At 44.0% G+C, this 19810-nt stretch overlaps 1 protein-coding gene and 1 long non-coding RNA gene across 5 annotated transcripts in view; one reads left to right on the top strand and one right to left on the bottom strand.

The window, feature by feature from the left end:
- RORA (RAR related orphan receptor A) overlaps positions 1-19810 on the top strand; it is a 417924-nt gene that overhangs the window by 371867 nt on the left and 26247 nt on the right. For 3 of the 4 annotated variants that reach the window (XM_053273014.1, XM_053273018.1, XM_053273016.1), the window contains 3 exons: positions 8724-8809; positions 17467-17608; positions 18534-18929. In XM_053273014.1, the coding sequence (XP_053128989.1) occupies positions 8724-8809; positions 17467-17608; positions 18534-18929 (624 nt within the window). The remainder of the gene's footprint in view (positions 1-8723; positions 8810-17466; positions 17609-18533; positions 18930-19810) is intronic. The other variant, XM_053273017.1, reaches the window with a different exon arrangement.
- The window catches only part of LOC128335136 (uncharacterized), a 39847-nt gene continuing 30169 nt past the window's right edge, over positions 10133-19810 (bottom strand). The window contains exon 4 of the long non-coding RNA XR_008311520.1: positions 10133-10583. This is a non-coding gene — a long non-coding RNA (uncharacterized LOC128335136). The remainder of the gene's footprint in view (positions 10584-19810) is intronic.

Below are 19810 nucleotides of genomic sequence, written 5' to 3'. Positions count from 1 at the left end.
GCCCCTCCAAGACCCAGGGCAGTGGCAGGAAGAGCATGCAGCAACACCACCACCACCCCGTTCCAGGGGCTTGTCCCTGCCTCACTCCACATCACGCACGCATCCCCAAGGCTCCGCATGGTGCCAGGAAGGGCCCCTGCCCTTCTCTGGGCTCCAGACTGTAGCAGAGATTCTAGTCAGGCTGTGGGGGGCAGGCAGGGCTCAGCAGTGGCAATCTGACAAATGCATCTCTGAAACCTGGCCTTGGGTACAGTGGGGGTTGTTGTTCTTCTGGATTAAGACTGGGGGGACACACTTCGTCCACAACTAAAAAGGTGTGCTTTCTTAATTGGCTCCCAGAGCAACAGGCAGGCATCCTGCTTGCAGTCATGGGTCAGCGAGGTCAATACTGGGCCTAGCAGCCCGCCTTCCCCCTTTCTCAGCAAGCCCAAGGTGGGCCCCTGCCTTCTGGGCATCCAGAATACATGCTCTGTGAGCACAGAGTACAGCAGACATCACAAAAGCATACTTCAGCTCTGCTCCTAGTACACAATGTGAGAATGGCTATCCTAAGTGGGAGGTGGGAGGCGCTCTTGATACAAATATAGCCGGGACTTCTATATTTCATCCCTCACTGCAGCTCTGGAGAGCAGGATGGAGTTTGGTTAGCATTGCTGTGCTTCTTGATGATCCACAGCCATTTTCAGCATCAAGGGTGAGAGCAGGGGAGGCGATGTTCTCCTGCCCTCTGGCATCATGAAAGCCCAAGGTTGCGGTCTCATCTGGAGACACTTCTCATCTGAGGAAGAGGCACACTCTGATCCTTTCACTGAAAGAGAGTCTTGGTGCATAGAGAGGGGGCAAATCAAGGTTTCATGGCAAGGTTTCATGTCATTAAGGCTTTTAAAAAGTGACTTTTAAAAATCAAAGCTTTGTTCCATTGCATTGAAGAGGCACATCTTAGAAATCAAAGTATCACGTCAGCACTCAGAGGTAGACATCCATTAAGAATATAGCAAAGGTCCAAATGTGGCAAATGGTCCATTATTCAATTCGGTTTTCTGTTGGATAGAACTTCTAGTGACAGCTATTCTAGGCCGGCTTTTGCCTTTGCTTGTGACTCTCTAAAGTGCCCTGCGATGCTCCCCTACGAGCTTCAGCGCCTTTCTCTGGGGCTCTCTGCCTTCGGAGGTTAGGGGAGTGGCAGCTGGTGGCTCTCAGTGGCACCCGGGCTTGCGAAGACACTCCCCAGGGTTGCTTCTCTGGTGTCTATTTGAATTCTGTAGATGAAGGTTCCAGGTGTTCTGTTGGCCCAGGCTTTGAACTTATTGTCATTTTTGGCTTGGGGTTTTGTGTGTGTGTATGTGGTTTTAATTGCTGCTGGTTTTAACTGTCCCACTTCTACTATCTCATTATGTTACTTCTGCAATTATATGTTGCTTTTTAAATATAATTTTGATTTTAGTGTTATTTTTGAATTCCTTTAATATTATTGTAAGCCACTTTGGAAAATTTTGATTGAGAGTCGGGTATGGGTTTTTACAGTAATGCAGGCTTACGCTGGTGCTTCTGACGGGTCCTGGCTGCTGCAGGTGTCTGAGGCACTGGCAGCTTCAGGAGCTCAAGCACACTGGCACTTTGGGAGTGCAACTTGCATTCTGTTTCCAAAGTAAGTTGCATTCTTGAAGTATGGGCACCCAACTCTACGTGCAAGACTCAATTTCCTTAGATGCCGTCAGCAGCATGGGCCACTTGGAAGGGGTGGCATAAGCCTGTGTAACGTGTGGGCCAGCGACTTGACTGCGGGAAGGGAAGAGCGATGTGAATCTTTCACCATCTCAGGGTGGCCCCGATTTGCAAAGCACACTTTGGCTTTGCGTCATGGCCATGCTCACTCTTTGCTTCAGCTACAGCCAAACATTGCGGCTGAGACTGGCACGGTAGGCTTCTACCTACCTACCTACCTACCTACCTACCTACCTACCTACCTACCTACCTAGAGTGCTCCCAGAAGTTACTCTCATGTCTAAAATGTTGTGCAGAAAGGGTTAATGTACACTGCCATTTCCTGAGAGAGAAACAAAAAGCTGTCCATTGTCTGAGTGCAGATTGAGAATATCCCTTTGTATAGGATGTAGTAAAGTAAAAGGTAAAGTTGTGCTGTCAAGTCGGTGTCAACTCTTGGTGACCAAAGAGCCATGCTGTTTTTCTTTGGTGGAATACAGAAGGGGTTTACCATTGCCATCTCCTGCACAGTCTGAGATGATGCCTTTCAGTATCTTCCCAGTATCTTCCTATATCACTGCTGCCCGATATAGGTGTTTCCCATAGTCTGAGAAACATACCAGCGAGGATTCAAACTGGCAACCTCTTGCTCCCTAGGCCAGTTACTTCCCCACTGCACCATTAGGTGTTGTCCACATTGGAGAGCCACTGTCAACATTGGAGAGCCACTGTAGTAGTGATTAGGGAAGGAAAAATCTGACTTCTGCCCAATTAACCGGACACATCTTTTTTTTTTTTAGTCAGTCAAAATGTGCTTAATCTTGCTAATTAATCAACTAAATGTTGCAGCCTTACAAGATTACCTATACAGTCTTGAGGGTGCTTGCACCAGAAATGGCTTGTGCCTTTGTAGGGAGAAGGCGCACACACACACACACAGCTAGTTCAGGAATTTATCAAAGCCAAAATGGTGTTGTAAGCTTCGGATGTCTTAGGTGAATCCTTAATCAGCATGAATTACTTTAGGGTGCACAGGAGAGCAAATTATTTAGGTAATCGACCTGAAAATGCACTGGGATTAGTAGATGTCGTCAAACAGTTCCTTTTTCAATTCATGTTGCTTGAATTGCTTCAGATATCACATTACATGCAATATTCTTGTTAATGCTACTAAATATGTATGAGTACTATTGACTATGTATGACTGCATGCTGAATCAATAAGGAGCAGCGGCAGTGTTTCTAACACAATTGATTGGTTTTGAGAAGTGTGACATTTTCTGCTTTATATAGAGAAGGTATATAAATAGTGACCTTTTTCCTCAAGTTGAACAAGCATTACTTTGAAGTTTATGAGTACAGCACTTTTGTGTGTGGAGGAAGTGTCTGTTTCTCAGGTCACCAGACAAACAAGTGACTGTCAGGTTTTCTCTGGTTTTTCTCTTCTCTGTTTGTATCACCACTGCTTCCTCATGTGACCAGATCTCATGTCAAATTCTGGGCCTAATCGATGTTCATGATGAATTTTATTCATTCATTCAATTAATATACTGCCCTTCCAAAATGGCTCAGGGCAGTTTACAACAGGATAAAAACAATTAAAACCACTTAACAGTTAAAATCAAAACTATAAAAACAGAATAAAACCAATTAAACATGCAAACAGCTAAAAACCCTGGGAACTCAGGGCAACCATTTAAAACAATTTAAAACAGTCTACAGTAGTTTAAAAACCCTGGAAGGCCAGGCCGAACAGATAGGTTTTAAGGACTCTCCTGAAAGACAGTAATTAACTCAAATTACGGATTTCTAAGGAGTGCATTCCACAGCCCAGGAGCAGCTACAGAGAAGGCCCGCCTGAGTCATCTCCAGACAAACTGGTGGTAAATGGACAGACCTCCTCAGATGACCGTAATGTGTGGTGGGGATCATGCAGAAGAAGGTGCTCTCTAAGATAACTCAGACCTAAGCCATTCAGGGCTTTAAAGGTAATAACCAGTACTTTGCATTTTGCCTGGAAACAGATTGGCAGTCAGTGTAGCTGTTTCAAGACAGGCATAATATGGTCTCTCTGGGTTGCCCCAGAGACCAATCTGGCTGCCGCATTTTGAACTAACTGAATTTTCTGAACTACATACAAAGGCAGCCCCACATAGAACCAGCTGATGCACCACTGATTGGAGGTCATCCTCTTCAAGGAATGTGCGCAGCTGTTGAATCAGCCGAAGCTAACAGAAAGCACTCCTGGCCATGGCCTCCACCTGAGATTCCAGGGTGAGGCCTGGGTCCAGGAGTACTTCCCAGCTGCACACCTGCTCCTTCTGGGGGAGTGTAACCCCATCCAGCACAGGAAGAACTAACACCCCTCAGATTCTGAGCCCCCACAGTGAGCACCTCTGTCTTGCTTGGATTCAGCTTCAATTTGTTATCCCTCATCCAGCCCATTACTGTCTGTAGGCAGGCATTTAAAGAATGAGTGCCATTTCCTGAAGATGAAAAGGAGAAGTACATTTGGGTATCACCCAGCACCAAATCTCCTGATGACCTCTGTCTATTGTCTGACTTTTTGAGAGAGACCTCCAAGATGGAGGCTCTTAAAAGCCATTCAGACGGATTTTTGGATAAACTGAATGTTGAGTTTCAGATGGTGGCATGAGTGGGACATTTATTTCAGCTGCTGCAACCTTTAAGGGCCTGCTGTTGGCATGCCTGCTCTGCTCTAATGAAGTAGAGAAGGGATGGAGGTGAGATGGCTGGATCCAGGTTGCCGCACTTGCTTGAGCCCCTGCTGTGGCATATGTATCTGTGGAGTCTGTGGCTTGGGACACCAACAATATTGTACTTTGAAACTGGTGGGAATGCCAACCACTGTGAGAAGACCAGGAGGTGCTGGGAGGGTGAGTGGATGACAGTGCTTGCCTGGAGCAAGCTGTGGCTCCCCAAGAGGGTCCTCAAAGGACTGCGGACCCCCACAAGCTCCATCACAATTGGGCACCCAGCAAGCTGTGCTGCAAGCAGATGTGGCTCTTGCCTGGAAGGTTGAGAGAGTTCTTTACACTCCCGTGGAGCCCTTTCCTGCACACACCCCTGCAAAATGAACAGGATGAGCGCCAACGTGTTGATATCAGCCAGGTTCATGCAGTCATGGATTTGGACGTTTGGACGGTGCCTATAGTTGACGTTTGTGTTTTTCCTAATTAGGATCCTTAAGCTGTTGGGTGTTGTTTTTTTTAGCTCTCTATAATGCTGTGCATTTTTTTTTTAATCTAACCTGTTTTTAAGTTTTGTATAAGTTATAAGTTTTATTATAAGTAATAAAAACTTAAGTGTGAGAGTTCTTCTGTTAATTCTTCTGCCCCCTGCTAACTGGGCAAAGAGGCACCTTTTACCGTGGTGATTCTCTTTATTTAGCAGGGGGAAAGTAACTGGCCCTCTCCAACCCCAGGCACAGTACTTCCAGTGACTCTTGCTGGTGTCTATCTTATGTTTCTTTTTAGAATGTGAGCCCTTTGGGGACAGGGAGCCATCTTATTTGTTTGTTATTTCTCTGTGTAAACCGCCCTGAGCCATTTTTGGAAGGGCGGTATAGAAATCGAGTAGTAGTAGTTGTTGTTGTTAATGTATGTTTAGGAAATAATGCTTGAATGTGTGAATGGGAAACACCTATATCAGGAAGCAGTGATATAGGAAGATGCTGGAAGGCATCATCTCATACTGCGCAGGAGGAGGTAATGGTCAATCCCTCCTGTATTCTACCAAAGACAACCACAGGGCTCTGTGGTTATGAGGAGTAGAAATCAACTTTACCTTTTACCATGGCAAACTGGAACTGCAAACTGGAAACATAGGAAGCTGCCTCATCTAGAACAAGACCATGGGTCTGTCTAGCTCAGCATTATCTACACTGACTGGCAGCAGCTCTCCAAGGTTTCAGGCAGGAGTCTCTCCCAGTCTTACCTGGAGATGCTGTCTGGGAGTGAACCTGGGACTTTCTGCAGGCAAGCAGGCCGATGCTCTTCCGCTGAGCTATGGCCCCATCCTCTAATCTTGCAGAGCTCATATGTAGTCACCCATTCACATGCAAACCAGAGCAGAACCTGCTTAGCAAAGGGGACAATTCATGCTTGAAGTTGCTACCACAAGACCAGCTCTCCCCACTAAATCTAGATTCCATTGCCACTACCGGAGAATGAATAATGGTATTTTGGGTAACCTTGGGAAATGTTACTGTTTGGATAAAAGCAAACTAATTAACTTTAGGTGCAGTTGACTAAGCAGCGCTGCTCTGCAACCCGTGTTCATTTCTGGAGGAGCTTGGGTGGGTGGACTGAGCACACTTGCACCACCTCCATCATACTGAAACAGAGCTGGGAATTTGTGCACTTTATGTGTCACCCCTTGTTTGCAACTCTCTCAATGTGTCTTGCTTGCAGAGGAACCAGATTTGAGCAAGTGCTTATTTGCATGTCAAAAACAAAAGTGACATATGGAAAAATACCCTGTTTTTCCCCTCTTCCATGGGGTGGGGGATGGAAAAGGACCATATCCTGCAAACAGTTTTGCATTCATCAGGTTAAAAAAATATATGCTTGCCTTTTTCTTGCCTTGCAGAAAGGAGCTAGACAGGGGGAGTGCGTCCCTGTTGGTTCTGCTGGACCTCTCGGTGGCATTTGATACCATCGACTGTGGTATTCTTCTGGCCTGCCTCTTGAGTATGGGAATTGGAGGTACTGCGTTGCAGTGGCTCCGTTCCTTTCTTGGGGGGAGGGTCCAGAAGGTGGTGCTGGGGGACTACTGCTTGGTCCCGTGGCCATTGGCCTGTGGGGTCCCGCAGGGTTCGATTTTGTCCCCCATGCTGTTTAACATCTACATGAAGCCGTTGGGAGAGGTCATCCAGAGACTTTGGACTGAGTTGTCAGCAATATGCAGATGACACTCAGCTTCATCTCTCCTTGTCACCGGATCCTAGGGTGGATGTCCTGAATCGGGGATTGGAGGCCGTGATGGGCTGGATGTGGGATAATAAACTGAGACTGAATCCAGACAAGACGGAGGTAATGTTGGTCAGTAGGAGAGCCAATCGGGATGAGGAGATTTTACCAGTTCTGGATGGGGTTGCACTCCCCTTGAAGGAGCAATTACGCAGCTTGGGGGTACTACTGGACCCAGCTCTGCTTTCTGAAGCTCAGGTGGAGGCGGTGGCCAGGGGTGCCTTTGCACAGCTTCGGCTAGTGCGCCAGCTGCGTCCCTTTCTCGAGAAGGCAGATCTGGCCATGGCTACCCATGCCTTAGTCACATCACGGCTGGGTTACTGTCACACGCTCTATGTGGGGCTGCCCTTGAAGAATATCCGGAAACTGCAGCTTGTACAAAATGTGGCAGCTAGGGTTCTATCTGGAGCTGCCCGGTGTGATCACATCACACCTATTTTGAAAGAGCTGCACTGGTTACCACTGTGTTTCCGGGTCTAATTCAAGGTGCTGTTTTTGACCTTTAAAGCCATTAACAGTTTGGGCCCGAGATACCTGAGGGACTGCCTGCTCCCAAGGGTTTCTGCCCGCTTGATGGGATCATCTGAGGAGGCTCTGCTCCAGGTGCCAACAATGAGGAAGGCTAGGTTGTCGTGCACTCGGGACAGGGCCTTCTCTGTTGCTGCACCCAGGCTTTGGAATGCTCTCCCAGTGGCCATTCGCTCCTCAGACTCCATCACAGTTTTTAGAAAGCTGGTTAAATCTTGTCTTTTTATCCAGGCCTTTACATGATTGTTTTATTGCTGTTTCTGCGTGTTTTTATCCATGTATAGTGTTTTGTATTTGTATATTATATATTTTAATATCAGATTGTTTTTATATTTTTAGCTAAATACTTTTTATTTATTTTTATTATGTTTTAACTTTTGTAAACCACCTTGCAATTGTTTTTAATGAAAGGCGGTATATAAATCTAACAATAAATAAAATAAATAAAAAACAAGGGAGATGGGGGTTCTGTTTTAATTAGATGATTTGCAGAAGCAAACGCTTAGAACAGATACTGGTGTTGAATCACAGTTCTGTATCTGTAATAGAATGGAATACGATCATTTCAAGCACACTATACGTCTACTGTGCTAATATGTTTAAAGAAAGTGTATATTTAATTGAAGTTGATGATGTCAAGGAGCAGAATACACTTTTGAGCATTTTAGCTTAAATTGTGCTAGTTGAAAGTTTCTTTTCTAAAATTACGGTAGAGGAGACATGGTACTCTTAATTTCTCCCGCGCTGTGTCTAAATTCACCAGCTATACTTGATTGTATTCTCTTGTCTGAGCTTATATTTTCTGCTGTATGGGTGACTGAGTGATTAGATGAGTTTATACCAAATGGTTGTGCGAACCGTCCATGTTTGTTGCTATCTTCTTTTGATTCTTTCCAAGGATAGATGTTAAAACTGCCAAAATGGTGGAACAGCATGATGCTTTTTGGTGCCTTGATTATTGTCCTCAGCTGAGCTTGGTGGCAGCAGTAGAGCAGAACATTAGTTTTCTCTCTGAAATAGTCCATCTATGTTGATGTGATGTGGAAAAGGTAGTTTTCATATCCTAAGGAAGAGCTTGCATGTTCTAAAGGTGTCAGGAATTGGCTTGTAATTATCTATTTTCTGCACCTTGTGGTTTCTGCCTTCTGCATCGCTGTGGTATGGGCCTCTTTATTGTACATTTGTCTCTCTTTGGCCAAAGTGGGAGATCTTGGCTCCAGCACATCTTGGCCTTGAAACGTTCAATCTGACAACATTGTGGGTTTTAAAGCACCACCTTCTCAAATGACCCATTTTAATAACCTGAAAGCTATTATATAACAAGCAACCATAAATTAGTACAAGGCCCTAGAGGGACCCTCACAGTTCAGCAATGAATAGTTAATGTGGTAGAACGTTGAGCAGGTTATTAGTTTTCACTGTACAAATGCTGATCAGGGAATGCTTTTTATAAGGTGTTTAAAAGAAAATATAATTAACTGGTTGTGTGCCTCTGTTGCAGCTCAAATTGAAATTATTCCATGCAAGATCTGTGGAGACAAATCATCAGGAATCCATTATGGCGTCATTACCTGTGAGGGCTGCAAGGTGAGTTGTTGTTTTTTCTTAAGGTGTATAATGAAAAAAGTGAGGTTTTTTTTAGCCTTTCACTTGCCTGCATGAAGGATGAGATTTTGCTCCTGCATCTGGTTAGCACTCATCAACAGATACTATCCATCACTACACCATCACAGACACATTAAAAAACACTTCATTGTGGTCCCACCCCACCCCCGCCAATCATATTTAGCTAAGCTCATTTAGCTGTTTTTGGGTTAGTCAGGAAATACCTCCCAGTTAGGTCATTTCATAGCCACAGGTACTACTAAAGCTTCATCTTTAAACCTAAACTGAACGTGTTAGAAGAGATCAAAAAGATGAATCCTTTCAGGAGGCTACACAAATTAACTTTATCCTACCTGTGTGTGTGTGTGTGTGTGTGTGTGTGTGTGTGTGTGTGTGTGTGAGAGAGAGAGAGAGAGAGAGAGAGAGATTTCTTTGTGCCCATCTCATGGAAAGCTTTCTGTGAAAGTTGGTTCTGCAATTGAGTTCTGCTCCCTGCACCACAATTACTATATATTTTTTAAAAAGGTAATAAGGAGGTCACAAATATAGATTCAGGCTTTTTCTTGTGGTTTCTCTTCTTCTCCTTTTTAAAACCGCTTTTAAATCCCTGGATGCTCTTGCGCCAGAGTAAAACTTTCAGTCCACAGCTGCACTGTAGTGCAGGGCAAAAAAGGCGCACTTCTGGCTACCACCAGCTGCATATTTCAGGTATACGTTTTCGGTGCATATGGGAGATTACAAATCAGCTGGGAGAAAATCTCAGAGAGCCCAGATGGAGCAGATGAGACCCAGTGCATCCTTTGGAAATATATGTTTGATAAATATCCCAGATTTGATGGGTCTTTTACCATAAAAGTGCAATTAGGCACATTCCTCATGATTAGTCCCATTGACTTTGAGTCTAATCTGCTGCATCTGGGCTGTGTGTGAAAGTATCTCCTGGGTGATTTGCATAAACCTCCATATGCATACAACTTCGACCTGAAATATGTAGTTGGTTGCTAGAGGTGCAGTATTCTGGCATCACCTAGTGCTAAGCTTCTGCCCTAAATTAACATTGCAACTGCAGAACTTCAGGAGGACAGCTGACAGATAATCCACAACTTTTCCCAAGGATTATAAACCTTCAAGGTACAGCTAGATCTGGTTAGTTTGTAAGCTTTGATGAAGTTTGTAAGCTCTGTTAATATTGAGTTTAGGAGCTTTTAAAAGTGGAAGCCAGAAAGTCCCTATGAATAATCATGGCCAATATATTCCCAAATTCTATGCAGTTCTCACTTGATTCCATAAGAGACTTCAAATTAGTTGCAGTACACAAAGATTTATTGAGCCATTCTAGTTTCCAGTTCCATTGAAGCTAATTGCTCTTTTAACAGAATTCACTAGAGATAGTTCTTTAACATGCATGTTTTCTCTTCGGCAAACTTAGCTTGCACAGCGTGTTAGGACTGGAAATGGTTTGGTAATTTTGTAGACATCCTTATATTGGGGCGTTGCCTCCTTATAGCTGGGTCTGTTTTGGAGGAGAGCATGACCTCTGCAAGTTACTTTTTGAGGCTGAAATCATGGAAGCCTTCCTAACAGCAGTACTTACTGTGTTTGCTTTTCATCCTATGCTTGAGTAAAAGGTTGTGGTGCATAGATTGATGTCACTCTAGCTACATTTTGAATGAGTGATTGTGACACACCCTGCACGATGCTGCACATTCTTGTGTGCCAGACTCTGTCTTATTCTTTTGATGCACTGCATACTGTTCTGTAAAGCAAAGGCAATCACAGTTTGTAGCATCAAAGAAGGCTTCTGCAAGGTCAAGCATTTTACTTCCCTTCTGCTATCACCACACCCGGCCCCTGTCTGTCAGGATGAGGCTAGAAGTCTCCTTAGCGATGGATTTGGCACTTAGCCAGCAGTTGCACAGCCTTGCGCTAACCCACATGTGCTCCCTCTCTGCTCCTTCAAGCTTCCTCCTCTTGTGTGAAGTTCCCAGAAGTGGTGAATGTGTGATGTTGTTCCCCACTCTGGCCTAGAAAGCCATACCCAGAAATGATGCTCTGTGGCCCAATGCTTGTTAAAGCGGCAAGGTCCTTCACTCTGCCAGCCAAAGTAAGTGTGGTTACATCCAGACAGAAATGCAAATAGTGTTGGGTGCCGTATTTATGCATTCTTAGTACCAGAAAACTTATTCGGTTTCCTCCCCCAGGAAGGAGCAGTTTCACTAGGCTTTTCTGGCAATAGCATTCTCTTCTGATGAGTTTCCCTTGGGAAGTCCAGCAGCCGTGCCAGGAAAAAACTTCATTCTGACAGGCTGGGATTTTTGAAGAGACCAAACTATAGTGTGCATAGTGACTTCAGTACATAGCACTGAATCCACAATGAAATGGAAACTGGTTTGATTGCCCCATGGGATAAAGGAGGACTGGAACAGGAGATTTCAGAGGTAGCACCCTAGTCCACCTGTTGCCCAAAACGCTGAACCAGACTACATCTTATGAAGGTTTTGGCCAGAATAACTAGTCAGGCAGTAGAGCAGAGGCAGATGGAAGGTGGATCACCCCATGGCTTTGACTGCTGGGGAGAGGGATCTTGGAGTCGTGGTGGACAGATCGTTGAAAGTGTCGACCCAATGTGCGGCAGCTGTGAAAAAGACCCAATTCCATGCTAAGAATAATTAGGAAGGGGATTGAAAAGAAAACGGCTAATATTATAATGCCCTTATACAAAACTATGGTGCGACTACACTTGGAGTACTGCGTACAATTCTGGTCACCACATCTTAAAAAGGACATTGTTGAACTGGAGAAGGTACAGACGAGGGCAACCAAGATGATCAAGAGCCTAGAGCACCTTCCTTATGAGGCAAGGCTACAACACCTGGGGCTTTTTAGTTTAGAAAAAAGACTGCGGGGAGACATGATAGAGGTCTGTAAAATCATGCATGGTGTGGAGAAAGTGGACAGAGAGAAATTCTTCTCCCTCTCACATAACACTAGAAACAGGGGTCATCCCATGAAATTGATTGCCAGGGAATTTAGGACCAACAAACGGAGGTACTTTTTCACCCAACGCATAATCAAATTGTGGAATTCTCTGCCACGAGATGTGGTGACAGCCAACAACCTGGATGGCTTTAAGAGGGGTTTGATTAATTTGGATTTGCCAGTTCAGCTCGAATCCAAACCAGATTTGAGGCGGTTCAGTTCTGGGCTAGAACCAGGCCTGGTTTGAGCCCTAATCGAGACAGTTCAAACCAGCTCAGAGCTATACTGGTAAAGGGGAATCCAGGGAGGAATCTGGTGAGAATTCCCCTTTACCAGTACAGGGGTGGGGGGCAGGGGCTTTTCTAAGTTTAGAGGGGGTGGGAGGAGAGATATTTAAGATTTACAAGTCTAAGCCACGGCTGCGGCAGCGCTCCCCCGGAGCATCCAGGACCATCGGCAGCCCGATTTGGGCCTCTGCACAGGTGAGGAGGGCGTTTTACACATGCATTCCCTGCATGTTCAGAGGCCATTTGCTTGACATCAAGCCCATCTTGAACCAAGCTGGCTCACACACCCCTACTCTCAGCCAGATCTAGGAACTCATTCTGTTGATGGATTGGAGGTGACATACTGACAGAGTTATTTATTTGGGTCTACAAGGTCGCTCATAACAAATAATTAAAGCAATAACATTAATTAGTTGTTCCTCCCATTTGAAAGGCCCTCCACATATGACTACCAGATCTCATTTGATATTGTCTTCTACCCACAAGAGCTTCTCCTTTGAAATGGCTGCTGGCAAGATATGGTAGCAGATTTCAGGGGGCTGGGGTTTTTCCTCTGTTGGGCCACAGATCTGAGTGTGGCCCCTACCTCTTGCCTGTTCCCTTTTGCAGCATTATAAGTGGCAGGAAGGCCTGTGGAGACAAGATGGCAACAGTCTTCGCCTCAGCCCAGGTGTTCTGGCTTCTGCTGATTTCTTTGGGGGCTCATTTGCACATGCTTCTACAAATGTATGATAAATATGCATGTGTGAAACACCCTAACATGGCTAATCTGTTGGAATTTCAGCAATAAAAAGTCCGTGGATGTGCAGTACACATTGAATTGAGAATTCTGGGGAGGGGGGCATTATTTACTATATGAGCCCAAGTTTTTGTGACCAGGAACCCAAATATTGGAATACAGATTTGTGTGCGCGCGTCTGTGTGCACGCTTTAAAAAATAAATTCAGGGAATTTTGTGTGGAAAATGCAGAAGAATGAAGGAAGAAAAATAACTCTCTGATTCTAATTGGCAATTACTAGAATATTGCAAAACATAATGATACGTGGAAATGTGTAAGTGTTAGCCATAAATCATGGGATTATGAATAAGTCTTTGTTGTCACGGACGGGTGTGTATCCCTTCCAGAGGATCTGCCATTAGGATGCAACAAGGCAGCTGTCAGCTGTTTTCTTGTAATTAAACAGCCAATGAGCAGCTAATTAAGACATATGTGTATACAGAAGTGGAAGTGGGCATGTTAATGAACTGTAGGAATCAATTCATTAAACGAAAATTGTCAAAAGACCAAATACGAGCTCAGTGGTTCAAGTCGCTGCCAAGCTCCAAAAGCAATGGAGAGGGGGGAAGTATCAACTCTGCAATCCACAAGACACGGTGGGGCACTTTTTCTTTTGAGGAGGGAAACGAAACAAGTTCATTTATTCAAATCTAGTCATTGACTCTATTAATAGACTTGGCAAAACTCCTATATATGCCAGAAAATCCAGCTTCTCTGGTAAATTATTCATTCAAGCTGACTAGCCAGTGTGGTGTAGTGGTTAGAATGTTGGACTAGGCCTGAGTTCAAATCCCCATTCAGCCATGGGTGACTGTGGGACAGTCACATAACTCTCAGCCTAATCGATTTCACAGGGTTGTTGTGAGGATACAAATGACCTCTGGGCTCCTTGGAGAAAGTACATAACATTTTTATAAATGTTAAAATAAAAATAAATACATATGACAAATCTTATATGTGTGTGTGTGTGTGTGTATATATATATATATATATATACACACACACACACACACACACTCTCTCTCTCTCTAAGGCGTACCCATGGCTCCAAGAGAAACAGAGGCGGAAGGCAGCTCAGAGAGAGAAGGGAGCAGGGCTCCAGGGCAATGACTAGGAATGCAGCTGGGATAAATGGCTGGGATAAAGAAAATACTCAGTTGAAGGGAGTTCTGGGATAATGGCGGAAGCTCATGGCCCAAGACCTCCCGAGCAGGATTTCTCTGGGACTATGGCTGCCATCTGTATGTGTGTTGCCCACCGCAGCAGAGTCAAGCCTGTTACACTCTGAGCACAACATGCACTACACACTCGGGGCATTTCCATACATGATAGTAAGAAGCCTGTCTGAGATGCTCGTGTGTTTTGTGTTGTGTATGAATGTTGTTCAGTGTGACTCTGCTGACCCCAAGCAGCCACACCTCAAAGTCTTTTCTCCTCTTACTTCGATGTATCGGGCATTTGGAACAGAAGCTGAAGTTCTTTTATTTGAGAGACCGCATACTGACTTTGCAGCTGCTTTTCCAGTTTATTCTAACTAGCATTGGGGAGACCCCTTTTTTGGGGGGGGGAATACTGTAAACTGAGCCGATCATTACTACTGTACTAAGGGATGAGCTTGGCCTGAGTCATGCGGTAGGATGAAATTCTTAAAATAAAATAAATCAGAAAACACGTTAAAGGGAGGAGACTTGCACCCAACCACATTTTTCTGGGTGGGGAGAGAATATGCTGGCTTTTGCTCAGAGAGGGGTCTACCTGATGGCTCTAGTTTATTTCAAAGGAAATTTTCTACAGGTGTCCAGAGTAAAGAACACACACACACACACACACACTAGCAAGACAATTGTGAACATGATGTATGTGTTTAAATGCTTGGAGCATGCCTGGCTCCTTCAAAGTGTATGCATCCATCACAGCAGCATGCATTTTGTACTCTGTATCTAAAATGGAGGAGATAAAGTATTAACAATCCCTTAACTCCCTTAGTTTTCAGCTAGAGATCTCTTCTGCCTATTTCTTTCCAAAAGATGTCTCTGTATTGGTGCCCTTGTTTATGACTCTCCTAATCTAGAAGCAATTTTTAATCTGTTTAAGAGTGCTTTAGTCAAGGCGCTGCCTTAAATGTATCAGAGCAGAGGCTCATCTGTCTGTCTACTCTGAAGGATAGAGGCTCCAGAGTCTTACCAAATATCTTTCCTAGCCCTTCTATTATTTATTTATTCGATTTCTAGACCACTCTTCCAAAAATGGCTCAGGGCAGTTTACACAGAGAAATAATAAATACATAAGATGGCTTCCTGTCCCCAAAGGGCTCACAATCTAAAAAGATAGACACCAGCAACAGTCACTGGGGATACTGTGCTGGGGGTGAATAGGGCCAGTTATTCTCCCCCTTCTAAGTAAAGAGAATCACCACATTAAAAGGTGCCTCTTTGCCCAGTTAGCAAATGGGGTTCTGCCATTCTAAACAGAATTCTAAGCATTTTGTTCTGCCTTTTCACTTGCAAGATATGCCCAAGGCAATGCATATGCCCCATCATTTTACCTGAATTCTTTTTAACTTTTTAATTATTTTTAAAGATCCAGGTTGAACCTGGATCTTTGGTGTGCAAAGCATGTGCTAAACTATTTTATTTAACATATTTTTATACCGCCCAAAATGCAAGTTCTCTGGGCAGTTTACAAGACAATAAAAACAACCAATAAAAGATTAACATATTTCAACAACTAAAATTTAAAAAGTTAAAACCATTAAAACACAATTAAAATAATATCTAATTAAAAGCCTGGGACTAGGACTAGGACTAGGAGTTCCCTATCTGGAGTCACAAGGAAGTGTGACTAGATGGCCCTGAGGTCTTCATCCAGACCTAGAACTATGCAGTTGTCCATGTCATGTACTTCGAAACATCCATATTATAGAGCCTAGGAGAATCTATTTGGGCTTGCTATCCTGTGCTTTCAAACGAGGAGAGAATCAGGTGCCAGATCCACCACCCACTTCTTCCAAAGAAAACAACTCCGGTGATCGCAAACAACATTTCACAAAGTGTGTATGTTGTGCCCATCAGTAGAGAATGTCAGTCTTGCCTGTCCCTGTGCCAAGCGTAGCACACACTAGCCAAAGCTCGTTTGAAAGAGCTTCACTTTTACTCCCAGCAGCTGTGTGCTTTTGTTGGGAAGGTGTACTGGAAATGAATGACTTGTGGCTCTCCGGGAGTTGCTAAGGAAAACGATATATCCACATGTTGGTTTTGAGAGGGAGGGGCGGCCCACAATTTTTACCTTCATGCTGTTTTTGTTTTTTTGTTATTTACCAGGTGTCAGTGAAAGAATTTCTCACCAAGTGACTTGGGCTTATTCCTCAAAAGAGTATGAGGGCGAGAGACACTGACCCAGGAAATCCATCCTCAGACACCCGCACTGTATTTTTCCTTCCTTTAAAGCAGCCATGTTTTTATGTTGTGCCCATAATTCTTTCTCTCAACACCATTTCCCCAGAATAAGTCACATCCCAGAAGTTGGTGTTGGCCCTGCTGGGGAGAAAGACAGAAGCCAGCCCCCGTCCTCTGGAGGTCCTTTTGAGTTGGGGAAATGGCGTGGAGGCGAGAGGGGAAGCACCCCTTCCAGCTCTGCCTTCCTGGTCATAGGAACACACACCACAACTGTTTTGAAATATAGGTGGAAATACAGTACTGAATATCACGGGCTGAAAAGATGCACCTGACCTCGGCATACACTGATATAAGAAAGGGTTAATACCTGCTTATCCCCGGCTTCTGGCTGGCCAGAAATGACCGAGGTCATATCTGGCCACCACTTTGTTTAAAGGAGCCATTTTGTGGCTCGTCTGTGAAAACAAAATTTAAAAACCATGACTGTTTGAGGGGAAAATCCCAAAATTGGGGCTTTGGGGGAACATCACTGGTCAGTTGGAGACCTATGGAGCATAGTATGGCACTCTTTCTAGTGCTATACCCTCCTATTTCTGCCATTTTTTGCTGTTTGGTGCCCTCCCCCAACCCTTGCAGGAACCTAACCCCCAATCCCCACAGACTCAATGCCTCACTACCCGAGGTTTTTGTTATCCGCAGAAATCGTTGGGAACAGAACCCCTGCAGATAATGAGGTCCACCTGTAAAGAAAAAGATGTTGGGACTCCTGCTGTTTGGTGCTGAGTTTTTAAAAGCCCAGAGAGAGAGCGCGCGCGCCGAAAACCTCTTTTAGCAGAGTCCACAAACAGGCACTTTGTGTGTGTCTCTAATGGGAAATGCTTATCTCGTGCCATTTTCGTCTCTTAAAAACTGCTATCTGTCTCTAACCAAATAGTTGCAGATGTTGAGCTGAGAATTTTTCCAACCCTTGTTGGAAAATTTATGGAATTTTCAACAAAAACTCTTTTCTAGCCAATAACTGATGTAATAATGTTAATAAATGTTCTTTATGACAGTACTGTTTTTAACTCTGATGACAAGATTTTTAAGATTGGGGCTCCCCCAGTTTCTCTTATAACCATGCAGTCCATTCAGAAACGTGATGACTTTAGATCCAGTCACTGATAAGTCTTCCTTTGCATTTTGTAATTACACTACAGGGTTTTTTCAGGAGGAGTCAGCAAAGTAACGCCACATACTCCTGTCCTCGTCAGAAGAACTGTTTAATTGATCGAACTAGTAGAAATCGTTGCCAACACTGTCGGTTACAGAAATGCCTTGCTGTGGGGATGTCTCGAGATGGTGAGCTTTACTAGTTCAGGTCAGCTGTCTTGTAGGTGCGACACTCCGTAGCTTTTTGCTTGCTCATCCCATTCTTAAAATACTAGTCTTCAAACATACTTAGTTTCATAAGTAACTGGATTTACATTGGACTGACCAGCTAGTGACCAGCCAGGGTTTCTTACCATTCTATATGTACACAAAAATGTCCCACAGTAACCAAATGTTGTCACACCATGAAATGTCACAGTAAATGTCTGCTTTTTCTTTCTTGTCTCATGAGGCCTGCTGTATGTCTTAAAGACATGTCCCTTATTCAGAAACTTTGTGGCTTCATGCAACATAATGGATATGCTGTATATTTCTTCTTTCAATCAATCTCATATTTCCACATTATTTCTTCCCCAATTTTTAGTGAAGGGACCCTTGTTAAAATCACCACAGCAAGGATTAAAGCCTTCTTTTCATGGAAGAAAGATCCACATCGAACTTGCAGGGGTTTTTTTCTGCCAACAGAAGTCCAATTTTGCACCATGGAAACCCAAAATTGGAACTTTCCAAATTATTATTATGCAGATTAAATACTTGCACTGTTTCCTGTGACTGAATTCTAATTTCCATTCACTTTTTCCTATCAAAAATTCCCATTTGATTACTGATTCCATATAAGCCCCTGCACTCTATTTAGGAATTTTGCTAAAGTTAACCAGAATTATGCCTGCCTTTTGACTTTCTAGTGTACAAATTCGCCTGTAGGATCAAGCAAAAGCATTTTGTAGTGATATTGCAGGCTGCTTTAGCTTAGATATACTTCTGATATAGCCTAACATAATGTTTTGCTACTGCTGCTGCTGTTGTCAGAAAGCACAGTGCCTGATATTCTAAGCTGGTGGACTCTGGCGGTGACGGGTGGTGATAAAATACATTGCTTGTGAATATATTTCAGCTGTAAAGTTTGGCCGAATGTCAAAAAAGCAGAGGGACAGCTTGTATGCAGAGGTGCAGAAACACCGGATGCAGCAGCAACAGCGGGATCACCAACAGCAACCCGGAGAGGCAGAACCATTGACACCAACATACAATATCACTACCAATGGGCTAACGGAACTGCATGATGACCTCAGTAATTACATTGATGGGCATACCCCTGAAGGTAGCAAAGCAGACTCTGCAGTTAGCAGCTTCTACTTAGACATACAGCCTTCTCCAGACCAGTCGGGGCTTGATATTAATGGAATCAAACCAGAACCGATATGCGACTACACACCAGCATCGGGCTTCTTTCCTTATTGCTCATTTACAAATGGAGAGACTTCTCCTACTGTGTCCATGGCAGAATTAGGTAATAATAAAAGAGAGGAAAAAATCCTATGTAGTTGCTGTAATAGTTACCTTTCGGATTAAGAGCAACACTCTCTGGCTTTTGATAACTGAAACCACATGTGACCTTTTGAGTTTGGGGTATGGCTGTAACTATGTAGGCTGCTCTTTCTCTGGAAATCCATGAATGCTTTGACTTTAGTAGCTAAAACTAATCAAGTTAATACTCTTCTTTTGGGTCTGAATCCCAATCAATCAGCCTCGCTGTTGGCCATAGTCACCCTGGGTGATTAACAAGCTTTTCTTGGTGAGTAGCTTGCTAGACACACCACAGGTCTTGTTATACATTATTAGCAGGACTGGTAAAAAAAGTGGGGGGTGTATTTATCTTAAGCAAGGCTACACGAAATGATGGAATGTTGTATGAATTCTGAGATATAATGCTGTGGGGTTTTTTTCCCCTATAGGTGACGAGATGCATCCAGCGTTCATTAAGCAGTGTATTGATGTAATATCCAGTAGCACTAGCTAGCTGAACAGTGCTGTAGAGCAAGGATAGGCAACCTTGGCTGTCCAGCTGTTATTAAACTACAAGTCTCATCATCCCCAGCCACAATAAGTTGTAGTAAACTGTACTATTGAACTAAGTTGTAGTTTAATAACAGCTGGAGAGCCAAGGTTGCCTACCACTGACATAGACTAATGTGGAAGTAATTTTTCCCGAAAGAGGGCCAAGTGGCCAAGCGAACTTCAGGCACACACTAGTAGAAGAGACTAGGATCAGCCCGAGACATCTTAATGGCTAAGGTGGAAAATCCAAATGGCATGTCCCTGGCCCACTAAAATTGGACATAATCCATGGCTGTGCTCTTGTGTACTTTCCACTCATGTCAATGTCAACAA

The sequence above is a fragment of the Hemicordylus capensis genome, chromosome 10 (genome assembly GCF_027244095.1).
Source record: "Hemicordylus capensis ecotype Gifberg chromosome 10, rHemCap1.1.pri, whole genome shotgun sequence".
In the NCBI taxonomy this organism is placed as follows: Eukaryota; Metazoa; Chordata; class Lepidosauria; order Squamata; family Cordylidae; genus Hemicordylus; species Hemicordylus capensis.
This window is presented reverse-complemented; position numbering and strand designations above follow the sequence as displayed.